The sequence below is a fragment of the Aaosphaeria arxii genome (genome assembly GCF_010015735.1).
Source record: "Aaosphaeria arxii CBS 175.79 unplaced genomic scaffold BU24scaffold_4, whole genome shotgun sequence".
In the NCBI taxonomy this organism is placed as follows: domain Eukaryota; kingdom Fungi; phylum Ascomycota; class Dothideomycetes; order Pleosporales; genus Aaosphaeria; species Aaosphaeria arxii.
The window spans coordinates 3,668,900-3,683,027 of NW_022983477.1; the positions used below are offsets into that span (position 1 = coordinate 3,668,900).

Below are 14,128 nucleotides of genomic sequence, written 5' to 3' on the forward strand. Positions count from 1 at the left end.
ATCAATATTGCGCATATGTGGTATGGACCATCATAATGCGTGCCTGTCATCAACACCTCACCCCCTCCTGTTGTGAACAGTGCCTTACCCAAGCCTCGCCTTGCCGGGCGGCGCGCAGTAGCTCCAAGTAATAATGGCGTGCAGGAAGGAATGCAAGATCTCTTCAAGGCGGAGCGGAGTGGAGCGGTAGAATGCAGTGTGCAAAGGCCCGTGGAGTGCAGTGGAGTGGATTAGTAGACTGTCCTGTCTGCTTGTCGGTCTGACTGTCATGTGCATGCAGCATGGCCCTACTTTTACCTACACAGTATCTTGATATAATAGCACCGACTTGCCAAATATAGGAGATGTTGCCCCCGGCCCCCCAAGACGTTTCATGTTTGCATAGACGATGTGATTGGGTAAGAGCCCTCATTTGCTTGATTCTGCTTCGGGGATGGAAGAAGCGCGAGATGGGTGATGTGCCGGGATGTTGTAAAGAGAAAAGCAAGGTTTTTTGTCGCCCTTCAGAGCCCAGTTGCAAAGCAGAAGCCGTCGTTGGGTGTCCGTCGTACAGGACTGGGCTGTGAGTCTGTGTACGGTGACTATTAGTTCCAGACAGTCAGTCTTGTTGAAGCAGGACTTGTGAATAAAGGCCCGCTAATCACCTGAAGTGAAGACGCATCGAGCAAGCGGCCAAGGTCCTTCTTTCACACTCTACTCCGCTGTACTCTCCTCTCTTATACTGTTATACAGTGTCTCGTGAATAATTACTTGTAACAATTCAAACCCTTCACACACACTCCCTACTCTCCTCTCCTGGCGCGACACGGCAACACAAGTCTCGTTCTTCGCGTCCACGTCGCAATGAGTACAAGTACGAGTACAAGTATCATATCCTAATCGCACTCACATTCGCCCTCGCCTTTGGCCTGCAGTGCGCCACATAATTAGCTCGACCATTGCCCATCATCTCTGATCTCTCCTGCTGCTGTGCGCAATCGTTAGTTGACCAACACCAATCCTGTTACGAGTAGTTTACTAGGCGAGGCTTGGGGTCCCCCTGTTGCTTGTCTGGGTTGTGTCTGTGTGCTGGTGCGTAGCAACCAAGTCGAACCAACAGGTTTCCCGTTTCCGTTTCCGTTTCTAAACCAGCCTCCTTGGTACACATCATCAATCAATCGCGCCTCTCTCGTCCACTCCTGCTCCACACATCCCATCTTCCCTTTTCCTTTCTCGACTTTTCAGCAACCCCACTGAACAAACCGCCTTCGTTCACACGTCGCATTCGATACGCCTTCATCATCGCATCGCATTCAATTACCCCGTATCGCTGCCTTTCGTTCACGACCTCACGAGGTTACGCGCCCACAGCAACGGGTGTGTCTCCTGAGCCCGAGTCGTCGCCATGCCGAACCAGTATGGAAAATTCCACGACTTCTGTCGCGACACCGGAAGTCAGCATTCCACATTACCAGGTAAGTCCTTTCGCTCTCTGACGAGATACTATCTTTTGATCGTTAATGTTCTCTACTAACCACCTCACAGTGTGTAACGTATGTCGCGACCCTCCTCCCCTATTACCTCATAGTACCATCATCGTCCCAACATACTAACGATACACGTCGCATAGCTTTTCAGCCAATCTCCTACACGCGGTGGAAACGGATGGGGTGGATGCGACTTGACGGGCATATCATTGAGTGGAGATAAAAACCTCGCAAATTTGGGTTCGCATTCTTCTTCATGGGAGTCTTGGGTTGGCGCTAACCAATCTTAGGGTCTATCATCCTCTGTGGCATTGCCATCGTCATATCAGGGTTGCTGCTATGGCGATCGGAGCGTAAAAAGGCTGCCGTGGGACGCAGGTACGGATCGGCTCATCGAAGTCGTGGGGACCAAGGCTAATTCGGCACACAGGGAGATCCAATTGTTCCTCATCGGGTTTATCATCATCGAAATCTGCGAGATCTTCACCGTTGGAGGTTTCCCATTGAACGGGAGTGTGAGGAAGGCGTTCAGCGCCATTCACATTGCCGCAATTGTCGCAACCCTCTGGATTCTAATGCTCAATGGCATAGTCGGCTACCAATTGCTGGATGACGGAACCCCCGTCTCTCTCGGCCTCATTCTCGTCTCTGCCGCCATCCTCTTCGTTGGGACAGGATACATTGCCCTGGACACCGGCTTCAGCTGGACTGGATATTGGGACGACACTCTGACTGGATCGAACCAAGCTTATGCGCTTTACACCCTCTATCAGCTTGCGCCCCTCGTCTTCCTCGTCGTGTTCTTCCTTTTGGAAGCCTTCCTAGTCCTTCGAATCTTGGGAGAGAGGAAACCTATGAGTATGTCATACTTCTATCAATCTTATCAAGAATAAGATGCTAACCTCAATGTCAGTGTACCTTGCCGCCGCCGCTCTACTCTTTGCGATAGGCCAAATCTTCCAATATGTCATCAGCGTGCACATATGCAATGGCTCAAATGGAAAGATCAACGGAGGACTCTTCGAGACTCTTTTCACACTACTTGCTGTAGTGACCATCTGGCTCTTCTGGTCAAGCATCACCGAAGATGACTGGCCAATGCCAGGTATGTCTGGTTCGGGATCGTACCAGTAAAACAAAAAATGGGCGAGTAATGTAATGGGGTGAGAGGTCTAGTTGTAATGTTTCATGAATCTTTGCTATTTGCTAGCATAGCGTATACCATGTTTGAGCTTTCTATTTTGGATGAGCGGTATGCTATCACATATATACTTTATCACGCACATATATACATAAAAATGTCTGTATAACTTCAAAACAGTTGACCGGTGATTTGCAAATACATGCAGCAGAGCTAGACTGTCTGCATGTTGAAGTGATGCTGTAGAAATAGACTAAGTTATTTGCTCGGGAAACTTTGCAAGAACGATCGACAGTCTGGCACTGGAAGCGAATTGTCTGTACATAAAGATGGGATTTCCGAAAAGAAATACATTGTACATCTATCACATGTTCTATTCGATGTATAATCAACGCATAAAGATCAACTACCAATCCGATCACGTGCACACCCGTCTCGCTCGATTTAGTCGGTCTCCGCGCCTCAACCTCATACCTTTGGACTATGTCATTATCAAATACCAGCACTAACAATTGCGACGACGCTGGATGATGAAAGGAAAGGCATGCACATACTGCGTCCTTTCGCTTCCTGCTCGTTGTCTCCTTCTCCCATTAATCCAAACGTGAAAGGTCGCGCCGCCATCTGCACCGCGCTTTCGAGCCCGCAAACAACCCTACTAGACATATTTCCTCCCTCGCCCACCTCAACATAATATCGCGCCACCACCAGCAGCAGTTGTGCACCCAGGATCGCCGCGTTTCCGCAATTTGTTTCATTCCACGCTACGTGTATCGTCCGGTCGCTTATCGTCGCGAGGTCCCGAGGGCACAGGACCGCAAACTTGCTACGCCCCCGTAAGCCACGGGCATGGCCGATTCCGACTACGACTACGAGGAAGATGCTTCAGACGACGAGTACCTAGGCGGCAAGGGAGATCCAGCTCCTCGCACACAAGAGCCCAGGACGAAGAAGAAGAACGGCAAGGCGCCCGCGCCAGCACGAAAACGAAATGCTTGGGAGTCTTCGAGAAAGGAAAGTAGTCCTGAGTACGAGGCTCCGGTAGAGGAAGCCGAAGATGGGACTATACAACAAAGCATACAGGAGCGAGAGGAGGAAAGGAAGAGGAAAAGGTAGGGCAGAATTCGCAAGCTCGAGAGATGCGATACGGGTGAAAGATAGAGAGCTAAGGTTGTACAGATTACGCAAAGATACAAAACCTTTCCAGCGTGGTATCATTCGACATGTCGTCCTCGTACTGGATCTCTCCGAGGCTATGGCAGAGAAGGATATGCGGCCGAATCGATACATCACAATGATAAAATTCACACAAGACTATGTTCGGGAGTTTTTTGAGCAGAATCCCATTTCGCAGATGAGCGTCCTGGGCATGCACGATGGCCTCAGCATTCGCGTGTCGGAGCTCTCTGGGAATCCAGCAGACCATATCGCTGCGATACAGGCCATCCGTTTCCCCAAGAATAGCAACGAAATACCCAAGGAGCCCAAGGGTTCGCCGAGCTTGCAGAACGCCCTGGAACTCGCACGAGCTACGCTATACCACACACCCAGCCATGGAACAAGAGAGGTTATCATAGTCTTCGGTTCGTTGCTTTCGCTGGACCCTGGCGACATCCATAAGACGATCAAGTCATGCGTCCGGGATCGCGTACGTGTCAGCATAATCGGGATGGGCGCGCGGCTCAAGATCTGTCAGGAGATAGTCGCCCGTACGAATGCCGGTGATGAGAGCGAGTACACCATTGCAACAGACCAGGAGCTGCTTCGCGAGCTCCTGTTAGCAACCACAACCCCTCCTGTGGTGCGGAATCCGAACTCTGCAGATGCCGCACAATCTGCATCATCCGCAGCGCTCATGATGATGGGATTTCCCTCCCGAGTGGTAGAAGACACTCCTACAATGTGCGCATGCCACGGGAATCTTACAACGGGGGGCTATACATGTTCGAGATGCAGCGCCAAAGTGTGTAGTCTACCAACCACATGTCCCAGTTGTTCCCTTACACTTCTCCTATCGACGCATCTTGCGCGAAGCTACCACCATCTCTTCCCCCTCCGCAACTGGCGCGAAGTCAGCTGGAAAAGAGCGCGCGAGAAAGAAAGCCTGGAATGCACCGCCTGTCTCTGCGAGTTCCCAGAGCCCCCAACCGAAGACGCCAACGGCGAACCAGACGCCCACAACCACGACCCTCATTCGCACACCGACGGCGCCATCACCCAGGTCCAACCGGAAGAAGACGAATCAATAGAGCAAAAAGCCAGCGAGAGCTCGCGGTACGAATGCATGGTCTGCGAAAGCCACTTCTGCGTCGACTGCGACATGTTCTGCCACATGGTGCTCCATAACTGTCCCGGCTGCTTGAGCCAGCTCAACCCGGCCGCTGAAGCACAGAACGGCGAGGTCCAGGAGAATGGAGATGTTGCCATGACTGGTTGATGATCTCATTCTTTTTCTACAGGACGGGGCAGGATCCTGGATATTGAGCATCTGGATGGTTGGATAGAATCACAATGATACCTTTTTCATATGACTGCTCGATCATCTTGTGACTCATTACTTCAAGTTTGTGCATCTTCAATTTCGATATGTGAAGTCTGAGCAGATCGAACAATCTACGTTCTTCACAATCTAAATTGACCCCACAATCGTCCATGACCTAATTGTCCGAGCACTTTCAAAGTACAAACACAGTAGAGCAACGGTAACAACCCTTGTTTCATTCCAGAATATCGCTGGGTCATAATCCGCCTACAGGATATGCATCATGATTACATTTCGGAAATTAATTGCAGGTTGCAGGTCCCCCCGGATATCACCGTCAATTCAATATATCATCTTCACTTCAATAATGCGGCCACTTGAAAATTACTTTGATTATAGTCAAGCAAATGTGTTCAATATGGTTATCAAAATACAGTGACCATGGACCTGTCTTTGCTATCAAGGAGACATTATTATTTGGCCCACACTACGGTATGCCTCATACTTGTTGTCATAACCGTAAACTTCTCGTTCCGAAGCCACACGCAAATCACACAATTCCATTCCGCCCATTCCGAAAACCTACTCATAAGAAAACTACACTACTGGACCGCACACAGCTGCCGGCGGGATCGCCTCTGACCCCACCTCTAGTTGCCTAGGTATTTACCACTTAACAACCCACTACGCAACGTGGGGCATTTCCCCCCTCCAAAGCCGTAAAACGCACGCAAAGAATAGGTGTGTGACGCGCGCGCCCACGCACGGCATGTCTATTTCCACATTAGCGCTGAGGAGCTTCGTGCGGCGGAGCTCCTCTTTGACTTGTTGTCGTCTGCATATTACTACCTGCCAGGCCCCTCTGTGACTAGCCGGCCTTCATACGCGTGCTTTTGCAAACAAGATGTCGACTTTCGAACGGCTGATTCGGTTCCAGGCTGAGGATGGCCAGGTGAGGTATGGGAATTTGACGAAGCATACGCCTACGCTTGAGATTCAGGGTTCGAAGGTGGAGGTGCTGGAGGGGGATGTGCAGAGTGGGTTTAAGAAGACTGGCGCTGAAGCTACGGTTTCCAAGGTGAAGATCAAGCCAGAGGTGTAGATGAAGCTTTTGTTGATGGTGTTTGTACAGCTTCTTGCTCCGCTTCCTCGAACCAACATCGTCATGTGCATTGGCCTAAACTACCGCCACCACGCAGAAGAAGCAAATGTAAATAACTCACACGAAATCCACCAATGCCAGTTTACATCTGATTAACCAAACCCTCCCTCCAGCTCGAGATCCCCAAATTCCCCACCGTCTTCACCAAGCCCCCGGACGCCCTCGCCGGACCCCTCGACGACATCCCCATCCACCCAGACTGCCAATCGATGCTGGACTACGAAGGCGAGCTGACCGTCGTCATCGGCAAAGACGCAAAGAACGTGACCGCGGCGGACGCATACGACTACATCCTAGGCTACACCGTCGGCAACGACGTCTCGGCGCGCAACTTCCAGCTCCCCGCCTCCGTCTCCGGAGGCCAGTTCGGGTACGCCAAGTCGTTCGACAAGTTCGCGCCCATTGGGCCCGCCATCGTGTCTACGTCTGTCATTCCGGATCCTCAGAAGCTGAAGTACACTACTAAGGTCAATGGGGAGGTGAGGCAGCAGACTGGTACGGATGATATGATCTATAGCATTCGCCAGATTGTAGAGCATCTTTCCAGGGGAACGACGTTGAGGGCTGGTACGGTCATTATGACGGGGACGCCGAGCGGTGTGGGGCTGTTCATGGATCCGAAGGGGTTCGTGAAGGATGGCGATGTGGTCGAGATTGAGGTGGAAGGTATTGGCAGTTTGAAGAATACGATGAGATTCGAGAAATAGTTGGGGATGGCAAATGGAACAGGCCGAATGGGAAGTCACTTCGGACCAGAAGGTGCACACAATTGACTTGGAGATCACTATCGACACAGTTGGGCTCGACATACTTGGCCGCTTCGAGTACTCGTATGATGATCAGTGTAACGTCCGACATAGTATTGAAGATAGCGGAAATGAATTACTACATCAATGAACCACCAGTACGCTTCATTCAACTTGGCTAAGTCGATTGAAACTACAGAAATAGGAATCTCCAAGAATAGATGTTCCTAACCTCACAGACACTTTACCAGTCAAGTATACGCGACCCGTTCTTTCTACCGAACCAACTCCAGGGAAGCTACAATGTTATTTTTTGAACAGCGTGAAAGAGAAAGAGGGCAAGATACTCCCCATGACAATGGAGTTCGACCCATACCAGACAGACGCTCGCCTCTCGACCAATCTCCGTATCATTTCCATCCCCCGCCCCATCGTTGGGATATTTACTATCGTTACCAATACCAATATACTGTTACGCATATCTAATCCATTCGCTCGTACCTGATACTACGTCTCGCTACCAGACTACACACGCCCTCGCCGCCGCCCACAACCACGGAAACCCTTCGGAATTCGAGAAACGTTGGGACTCGAATCTCGCTCGACGGAGAACAATCCGCAACCCTGAACTCGAATCATGGAGAGTAAGTGCCGTGTACCTTGCAGCGAGAGAAAGGATCGCGAGCCCTGTTTCCACGTGACCAGGGGTCGTCCTCTGCTGCTTATATTCACCGACCCGATGGAGGGGTTTGAGCCGTGATCATCTATTAGTGTTATGAAAATGTTCAAATTAATCTGTCAAACTTTCAAGAATCTGGAGGATTTCCCCTGGTATCTTTCCCCGCAACGTGTGGTCCAGCTGATTGAGGGGCGTGTAGATCCTATGTCGCAGCCAATTCTGGCAACGATGTCGTCGGGCGAATTTTCGAAGCTCTTGGACCTCTTGGAGGAAAAGGTGGATGAGTATGCAGTGAGGCGGAGTGAGGTGATGAAGAGGACAGCTCAGATCGCCTTTGGTTCTCAAAATGGAAGTGCCGGACCTGTCGACGGCTTCCGAGCTGGTTGCCCTCTGAATCCATATCATGCCTCGAGTTCGAGGATGGTCGAACAAGGGCCATCGTCATCAAGTACGGCGAATCAGCCCAACAAAGCTCCTGTGCTATTCTGGAATCAGACCGCGACTGGGATCACTGCTGTCAGGAATCTCGAACCAGTACCTGTTTATCAGCTCGCGCCCGCCACAGTAGGCATGAGCCCTTCTTCAATGATATCCCACATCTCGAGGATTCTGCCTAAGATGCGAGAGGATCACCCGAATCTATCGCTCAGGTACATCAAGAGCGACATCATTCTCAATCCAGCAGACATTATAATTCTCAACCATTGTATCGCATGTCTCCCATCCAGTTACGGGACCTCTAGCGAGAGCACCGTCTATTCCCACGTCGTGGAATTCGGCTGGAACCATTTGACGGTGAGATTACGACCAGACGGGCTGCGTTTCTATCGCGACCTGACGGACATGAAATGGAGAGCATTAGTCACCACCAAACGGATGGAGGCCATCGAGACCGAAGAGGCCTACCAGATCCAAATGGACCGAAGGTTCGCCGAAATCATGAGCGAGAGGGGCAAAAGAAACGGCGAGGAACTGGCCCGGAGGAAAGAAGGCATCTATCAAGAATGGGATTTCCAGGCCGGAGGCTCGAAAGCACACGTCGAGGCCCTCGAGCGCAGGAAAAGCCAAATCTGGAACGCCCAAAAGATGCCGAGCCAAGACCCCAATGAAGCAGCTCTCAAGGCTCTCGAGGCTCTCGAAGCTCTTAGGCGCGCTGAAAGTTCCAATGAACCGAAAAAGAGGACGAGGAAACACCCTATCCCTCGTGACGTTGAAGCGGCCGCAGAATTCGCAGCAGAAACGGCGGCACGACTCCACGAACAGATAAAGAGCTTCAAATTCGCCAATTTGGATCCAGATCTCACGCAGCGAGAGAAATCGAAGATAGACGAGCCAGCGCCCGTACGTTCGTCCCTGAAGTCTTCCTGCTTCCCGACACCGGAGAAGGACAAGAAACATGTCCGGTGGGAGGACGAGGTTGGTAACTGTCCTAATGGCCTGAAGCCGATCTTCGAGTACGAGGTTGATGGCGATAGTGGCAGTGATGGCAGCGATACTGATGGCGATAGTGGTAGTGATGGCAACGATACTGATGGCGATGTCGTCATGTCGGAGGTCCCTTTGTGATTGATTTCCTCTTTTATGTACTACCTCTTGCGCCATGAGCGGGGCAGTATTGTGGGGATCGGAGCAAATTCCTGTCTCTTGAGATCTTAGTTATGGAGGGTCAATTTGTTTCCATCACTTCTTTTGATCGACGTTTTGTGTCGCTGCTCTTTGGGTAATTCTCAATGCAATGCGCGCTCACGAAATGACGGTTCCTCTATGCTGTCAGGTATCGTCGGTTTGGATTTCCTTCAGCGTATACATGGACTAGAAAGTGGCATCTACAACAGTCACGGTATCACGGAGCAAGGAGGCTGCGGGATTTGTTGTCTTTTTGACATTATCATCAATTCATCCATTCATTTTTCAGAGTTAGCTAGCAGCATACCATACGCTTTATACACACTCCTTTTGAAACATTACTATTTCCCCCTACGAATTGATACAGCTGTCTACTCGTAGATCTTCTTGCACGAGCTGCTGCCGTGGCTGTGCCTCTTGACCTCCCTCTTCGCAGCGGGGACGGACCTGCGGGTCACGTTCGCCTTGGGCGGGAGGCTGTCGAACGAGGTGGCGTACTTTGCTACGGAGGCGGCGATGGCCTGGGTGTGGAGGACGAAGGCGTCGAGGGCGAGGTTGTTGACGTCGTCGCCAGCGTCGTGGTAGTACTTGTCGAGGGGCTCACCCGCGACGCCGCCGAACAGCTCGGCCTCCTCCTCCGTCTTGATCTCCTCGGCGCCGGTGAAGGTGCCGCCGGCGGGGATGCCGGCGTCGATGAAGGCGGCGTAGTCGGAGCGGCCGTTGAACTCGGTCGCCGTGGTGTTCTGTCCCACGCTGGCGAACCACTCCTCGAAGAACTTCTCGATCTCGGCGGAGCCCGCGGGGCCGGTCAGGTTGAAGGCGCTGCCGTCACCGTCGTAGAGGGCGTGGACGTAGTTGGGGGAGGCGATCATGTCGAAGTTGAGGTAGGCGCGGATGCTGGAGAGTTCCTTCGGGGAGGCGTGCTCGACGTAGTGGGTTGAGCCGAGGAGACCTTCCTCCTCGCCGCTCCAGAAGCCGAAGCGCACGGCGTTGTTGACCTTGTACTTGGAGAGCTGCTTGGCGACCTCGAGGATGCCGATGGTTCCTGAGCCGTCGTCGTTGATGCCGGGGCCGGCGCGGACGGAGTCAGTGTGGGCTCCGACGACGAGGACGGTGTCGTGAGAGCCGCTCTTGGAGGTCGCAATGACGTTGTTGGTGGTCTGGATTTGGATGTCGGTGACGACGTCGAAGGTGGCGGATACTTCTGCGCCGCCAGTGATCTTCTCTGCAAGTGCTTTGCCCTGGTCCAGGCTGAGGCCGATGGTTGCGATGTATTCACCCTCTGGTCGAGGGGGCGTTCCAAGTGTGCCCTCAATAGGACCACCGGGGATGTTGTCGTAGATGATCGCGCCAATGGCACCGGCGTTTCCAGCATAGACTGACTTCAATCCGAACTCGCAAGATCCACGGGAAATGAGGGCAATGTTCCCGGTTAACTCAGCGGGGTAGTCTGCCTGCGTTGGGTCAGTAATCGAAACATTCCGACAAGAAATGACGGGGTCGAACGTACAGGTTCGCAGCCAAGGTTGTTGACAACGATGAGTTTGGCAGAACCGTTGCCTGATGGGGAGTAATCGAACTGTCCAGGCTCGACCACCTCACCATCAAGTGTGAGTGAGGCCGTACCATTGAGCTGAACCAAAGCTGAGAAGGGTTGAAGCTCGATGTTGTAGTAATCGAGTTTCTTCAATTCCTTGACAAGATACTTGACGGTCTCGTTGTGGCCAGCGCCGCCCATCAACCTGTTGCGGGGAGGGAAAGCATCTGCGTGGCTCTGTAGGGCTTTTGCACCCTTGAGGAGAGCCTTCTCCTTGATGCTCTTCTGGAGCTTTTTCTGTGCTGAATTTAGCGAAACTCTCTTTCGATCAGGTCGAGGGATGCACATACGGAGTCCACCAATGGCTTGTGCCCATAGCCTCTTGGGGAAACCTCTGCAGCAGAGGCTGCTGCTAGAAGAGCTCCAATTGCAATTCCGAATCTCATGATGGCAGGTAGATACAGTGGTTCCTCAGAGATGTTGAAGCAGAGGCTGGGACTAGGGAAGCATGGGACGACCTCAATTGCGGCCAGCGCCCGCCCTTTTATCCCCAGACCTTGTCTCTGGATACAATGCCGCTATCCGACATGCGTTATCGCTGAGGAGATGAGCTAACATCATCATCGCGGCCCAGAGCTCATAAAAATGTCTCGTATCCAAGGGATGACATTGACCAGAAGCCGAAAAGTTGCTGTCGATCCCCAGTATTCAGGAACGCCATCAACATAATGATCCCAGCTCCTTGTTGCCTTCTCTGGCATTGAATGGCATCATTGGTTGTTCGTCATTTATCCTTGCTCTTTGGGATATCTTGGATTACAACCAGCCCCGCTCATTGTACTGCATCCTGAGCTTAGCAGCGCTGGGCATACTTGGGGTGGCGTTGTCGAGAGATGATGGCGTCGCTCGACAGTGCCAGAGAGAGAAGGAAGATATTGCTTACAGACAATAGAGCTTGATTGTGCTTGTCAACTGTGAGTTTGGGGAGCTTGGCAACGGAATGAAGCGGTGCTAGATTGGGAAGGTGCGTTTTGTGATGATGTTGGAACCAACCACGTCACGGAGCGAGAGAGTCCTTTTGGAACAGGAATTTCGCAGTCATTTCTCCCCACTGTAGGTAGAGAATAGAATAGGCAAACATTCGCTTTCGCCGAAGTGAAGAGTATCTTGCGATGCGATCCCGTGCACATGGGTGTAGGTTGGACGGACTTTGTAATCAGTGCAGTGCGACTCATGGATTGATTGTTCCAGACGCCATTGACGTTGTGGTGGTGCTTTGGTGTTACGACGGAGACTGCCGGTTGAATACAAGATAACGCCTGAAGTACGTCGAAGTCTACTCCACTGACGACTGACTATATATTTATAAAGCGAGTGATCAAGACATGGGCACCATGTACTTTATATCTCGCGACACCTGATGATGCTACGAGCTTGAGGTAAGCCTTGTTGCGAAGGGAAGCTTTGGGGAAGTTTGCTCCAGAATAGGGTGGCGTAACGGCCCGTAACGGAAACGATCTGCACCATTCCCAAGACAGCAATGGTCCCACGGGGTGCGTGATAAGAGCAATCGAAGGATCATATCAGTTACTTTCATACGAGGGCCTGAGATGAAGCGCAGAAAGGACGTCGCAAAACGTGGATGGAGTAGGGCGTCGATGGGGTGGGTATACACATATGTCTCGTTATGCAAGAATGTTAAACTTTTGAAGACCTCGATGTAATCTGCGTTTTCGAGCCGATAGCCTCTGATGATGGATGAGTGTTGTTTGTATGAAACAAGTAATTAGACACAGAGCAACGATGGCGATGATGAGGCTGGACCATGTACTAGAAGAGGGTATTGCTGCATGTCGCACATCATATTTGGTTAACGAGATAGGAGCTCCTACACTCTTGGAATCACGATAAGACGATGCGTAATTTCCGAGCGCATAAATGCCTCTACATATGGCGCTTGAAGAACGAACTGAGCTCTCGTAGAGAAAAGAAAGCAGAGTCGGCAAAGGATAGCTCATTCTTGCATGTTCGTCGAAATGTAAAGTTTGTCTTGTCATTGATGCAGCACACCTAAAGGGATGGACTCGAATCTGTCAGGTGGGAAGAACATAGTATTGAACGGATTTTTCAAGATCTCTGTTATGTCAATATGAACCAGAGCAGATATTTTCACTGTACGAGGAACAGCCAGCGCATCGAGAATGACCTGCGTGAAGCAAACTGCTGCTGTAGGTATGCGCTGTCACGAGTGAGGCGTGTAATACCCTATCGCTTCTACAGAACTGCCAGGCACAGATTGGATCGAGAGCCGCGCTTCCTCGATGCTTGAAAGACCCAAGCATACGGAAGCTTTGCCGAGTAATCAGATGCATTTGATGATCCTCTGCCATCCATCGACTATGGCTCAGATCACAAGACTGGAAAAAGCAAACAATTCAAGTCTCTGAGGGGGACAGCCTATGGATCGATGTCTCTCTCCGGATCCGCTTCGTCGGATACGTGCCACAGGAATATGTGCTTGGCACATGCTGCAGGGAGCAGCGGATTCATTGTGCAGTTTAACCTGCGGGTAACTAGAATTCAATCAATTGTTTCCGGGCAGTTGGCAGCGGCTATAAGAGGTGGGGTGGTGGCGAGCGTGACGATATCGTCAATCGGAATTTGCGTCCGCATCGCAAAGTGAGAATGTAGATGGCGGTGTAGTAGTGCTATGGGAACTGGTCAAATAGTGAACATGAAATAAGACGCGGGCAAATCTAGGGTGTCATATCTGATGGCGAGTCTGTCGCTCGTGACTACAATGTGAGGCGTGGTTGTCGATTGGTGATGGATGGCGAACGGTGAATGGTGGATGGCGAGTAGGGAATGGTAGATGTGGATGATTGGCATTGAAACGGCTGCTTATCGATACTCGTAGCGCTATGCTATTTCAACCTAGACTTGACTACTCCGAACTTGAGATGATACCAGATGGCAGAGACCGTATGTTACATACAGAACTGTGTATGTACGAGTACATGGCTGCATTGCAGAGCAAGGAATCCGTTTCAAGAAGCGGTGAGCAAGTTCTTAACTAAGTTCTAGTCCCGACCCGACCAGGTCATCCTCTAGTTGTTAGGGTACAAGTGCTTAGCTTAGTACCTGAGAGTACATCACAAGAGGCTCTTTGACCCTTTTAACATCTCCACGCTTCTGTGCGGAGTGCTGTAAATAGTCTAACGGAGCGTTCCCACTCTGCAGGGCCGGCAGACAGATGGAGAAATGTCACCTCTTTTTGATTTCGGACAAA

The 14,128-nt window shown here is 51.3% G+C and overlaps 5 protein-coding genes across 5 annotated transcripts; 3 read left to right on the forward strand and 2 right to left on the reverse strand.

The window, feature by feature from the left end:
• Nucleotides 1–1,290: 1,290 nt before the first annotated feature.
• On the forward strand, nt 1,291–2,663 carry BU24DRAFT_204263 (uncharacterized protein). The gene is made up of 6 exons (XM_033521858.1): nt 1,291–1,454; nt 1,525–1,532; nt 1,610–1,706; nt 1,757–1,844; nt 1,897–2,324; nt 2,380–2,663. Exons 1-6 carry the CDS (start codon nt 1,385–1,387, stop codon nt 2,598–2,600), a joined length of 912 nt encoding a protein of 303 aa, XP_033384883.1. The 5' UTR covers nt 1,291–1,384; the 3' UTR covers nt 2,601–2,663.
• Nucleotides 2,664–3,091: 428 nt separating this feature from the next.
• Nucleotides 3,092–7,175, forward strand: BU24DRAFT_370444 (uncharacterized protein). The gene is made up of 7 exons (XM_033524431.1): nt 3,092–3,719; nt 3,787–4,002; nt 4,137–4,190; nt 4,267–5,026; nt 5,994–6,167; nt 6,222–6,299; nt 6,365–7,175. Exons 1-7 carry the CDS (start codon nt 3,457–3,459, stop codon nt 6,956–6,958), a joined length of 2,139 nt encoding a protein of 712 aa, XP_033384884.1. The 5' UTR covers nt 3,092–3,456; the 3' UTR covers nt 6,959–7,175.
• Nucleotides 7,176–7,838: 663 nt separating this feature from the next.
• BU24DRAFT_492614 (uncharacterized protein) lies at nt 7,839–9,242 on the forward strand (the record flags this gene model as incomplete). Its single annotated transcript, XM_033533904.1, has 1 exon — nt 7,839–9,242. Exon 1 carries the CDS (start codon nt 7,881–7,883, stop codon nt 9,240–9,242), a length of 1,362 nt encoding a protein of 453 aa, XP_033384885.1. The 5' UTR covers nt 7,839–7,880.
• A 431-nt stretch (nt 9,243–9,673) lies between these two features.
• On the reverse strand, nt 9,674–11,285 carry BU24DRAFT_409641 (Zn-dependent exopeptidase; the record flags this gene model as incomplete). The annotated part of the gene is made up of 3 exons (XM_033525934.1): nt 9,674–10,756; nt 10,813–11,136; nt 11,190–11,285. The coding sequence occupies 3 exons, from the start codon at nt 11,283–11,285 to the stop codon at nt 9,674–9,676; spliced, it is 1,503 nt and encodes a 500-aa protein (XP_033384886.1).
• A 957-nt stretch (nt 11,286–12,242) lies between these two features.
• Nucleotides 12,243–12,970, reverse strand: BU24DRAFT_204411 (uncharacterized protein). Its single transcript, XM_033521861.1, has one exon. It carries the CDS (start codon nt 12,894–12,896, stop codon nt 12,525–12,527), a length of 372 nt encoding a protein of 123 aa, XP_033384887.1. The 5' UTR covers nt 12,897–12,970; the 3' UTR covers nt 12,243–12,524.
• Nucleotides 12,971–14,128: the final 1,158 nt, after the last annotated feature.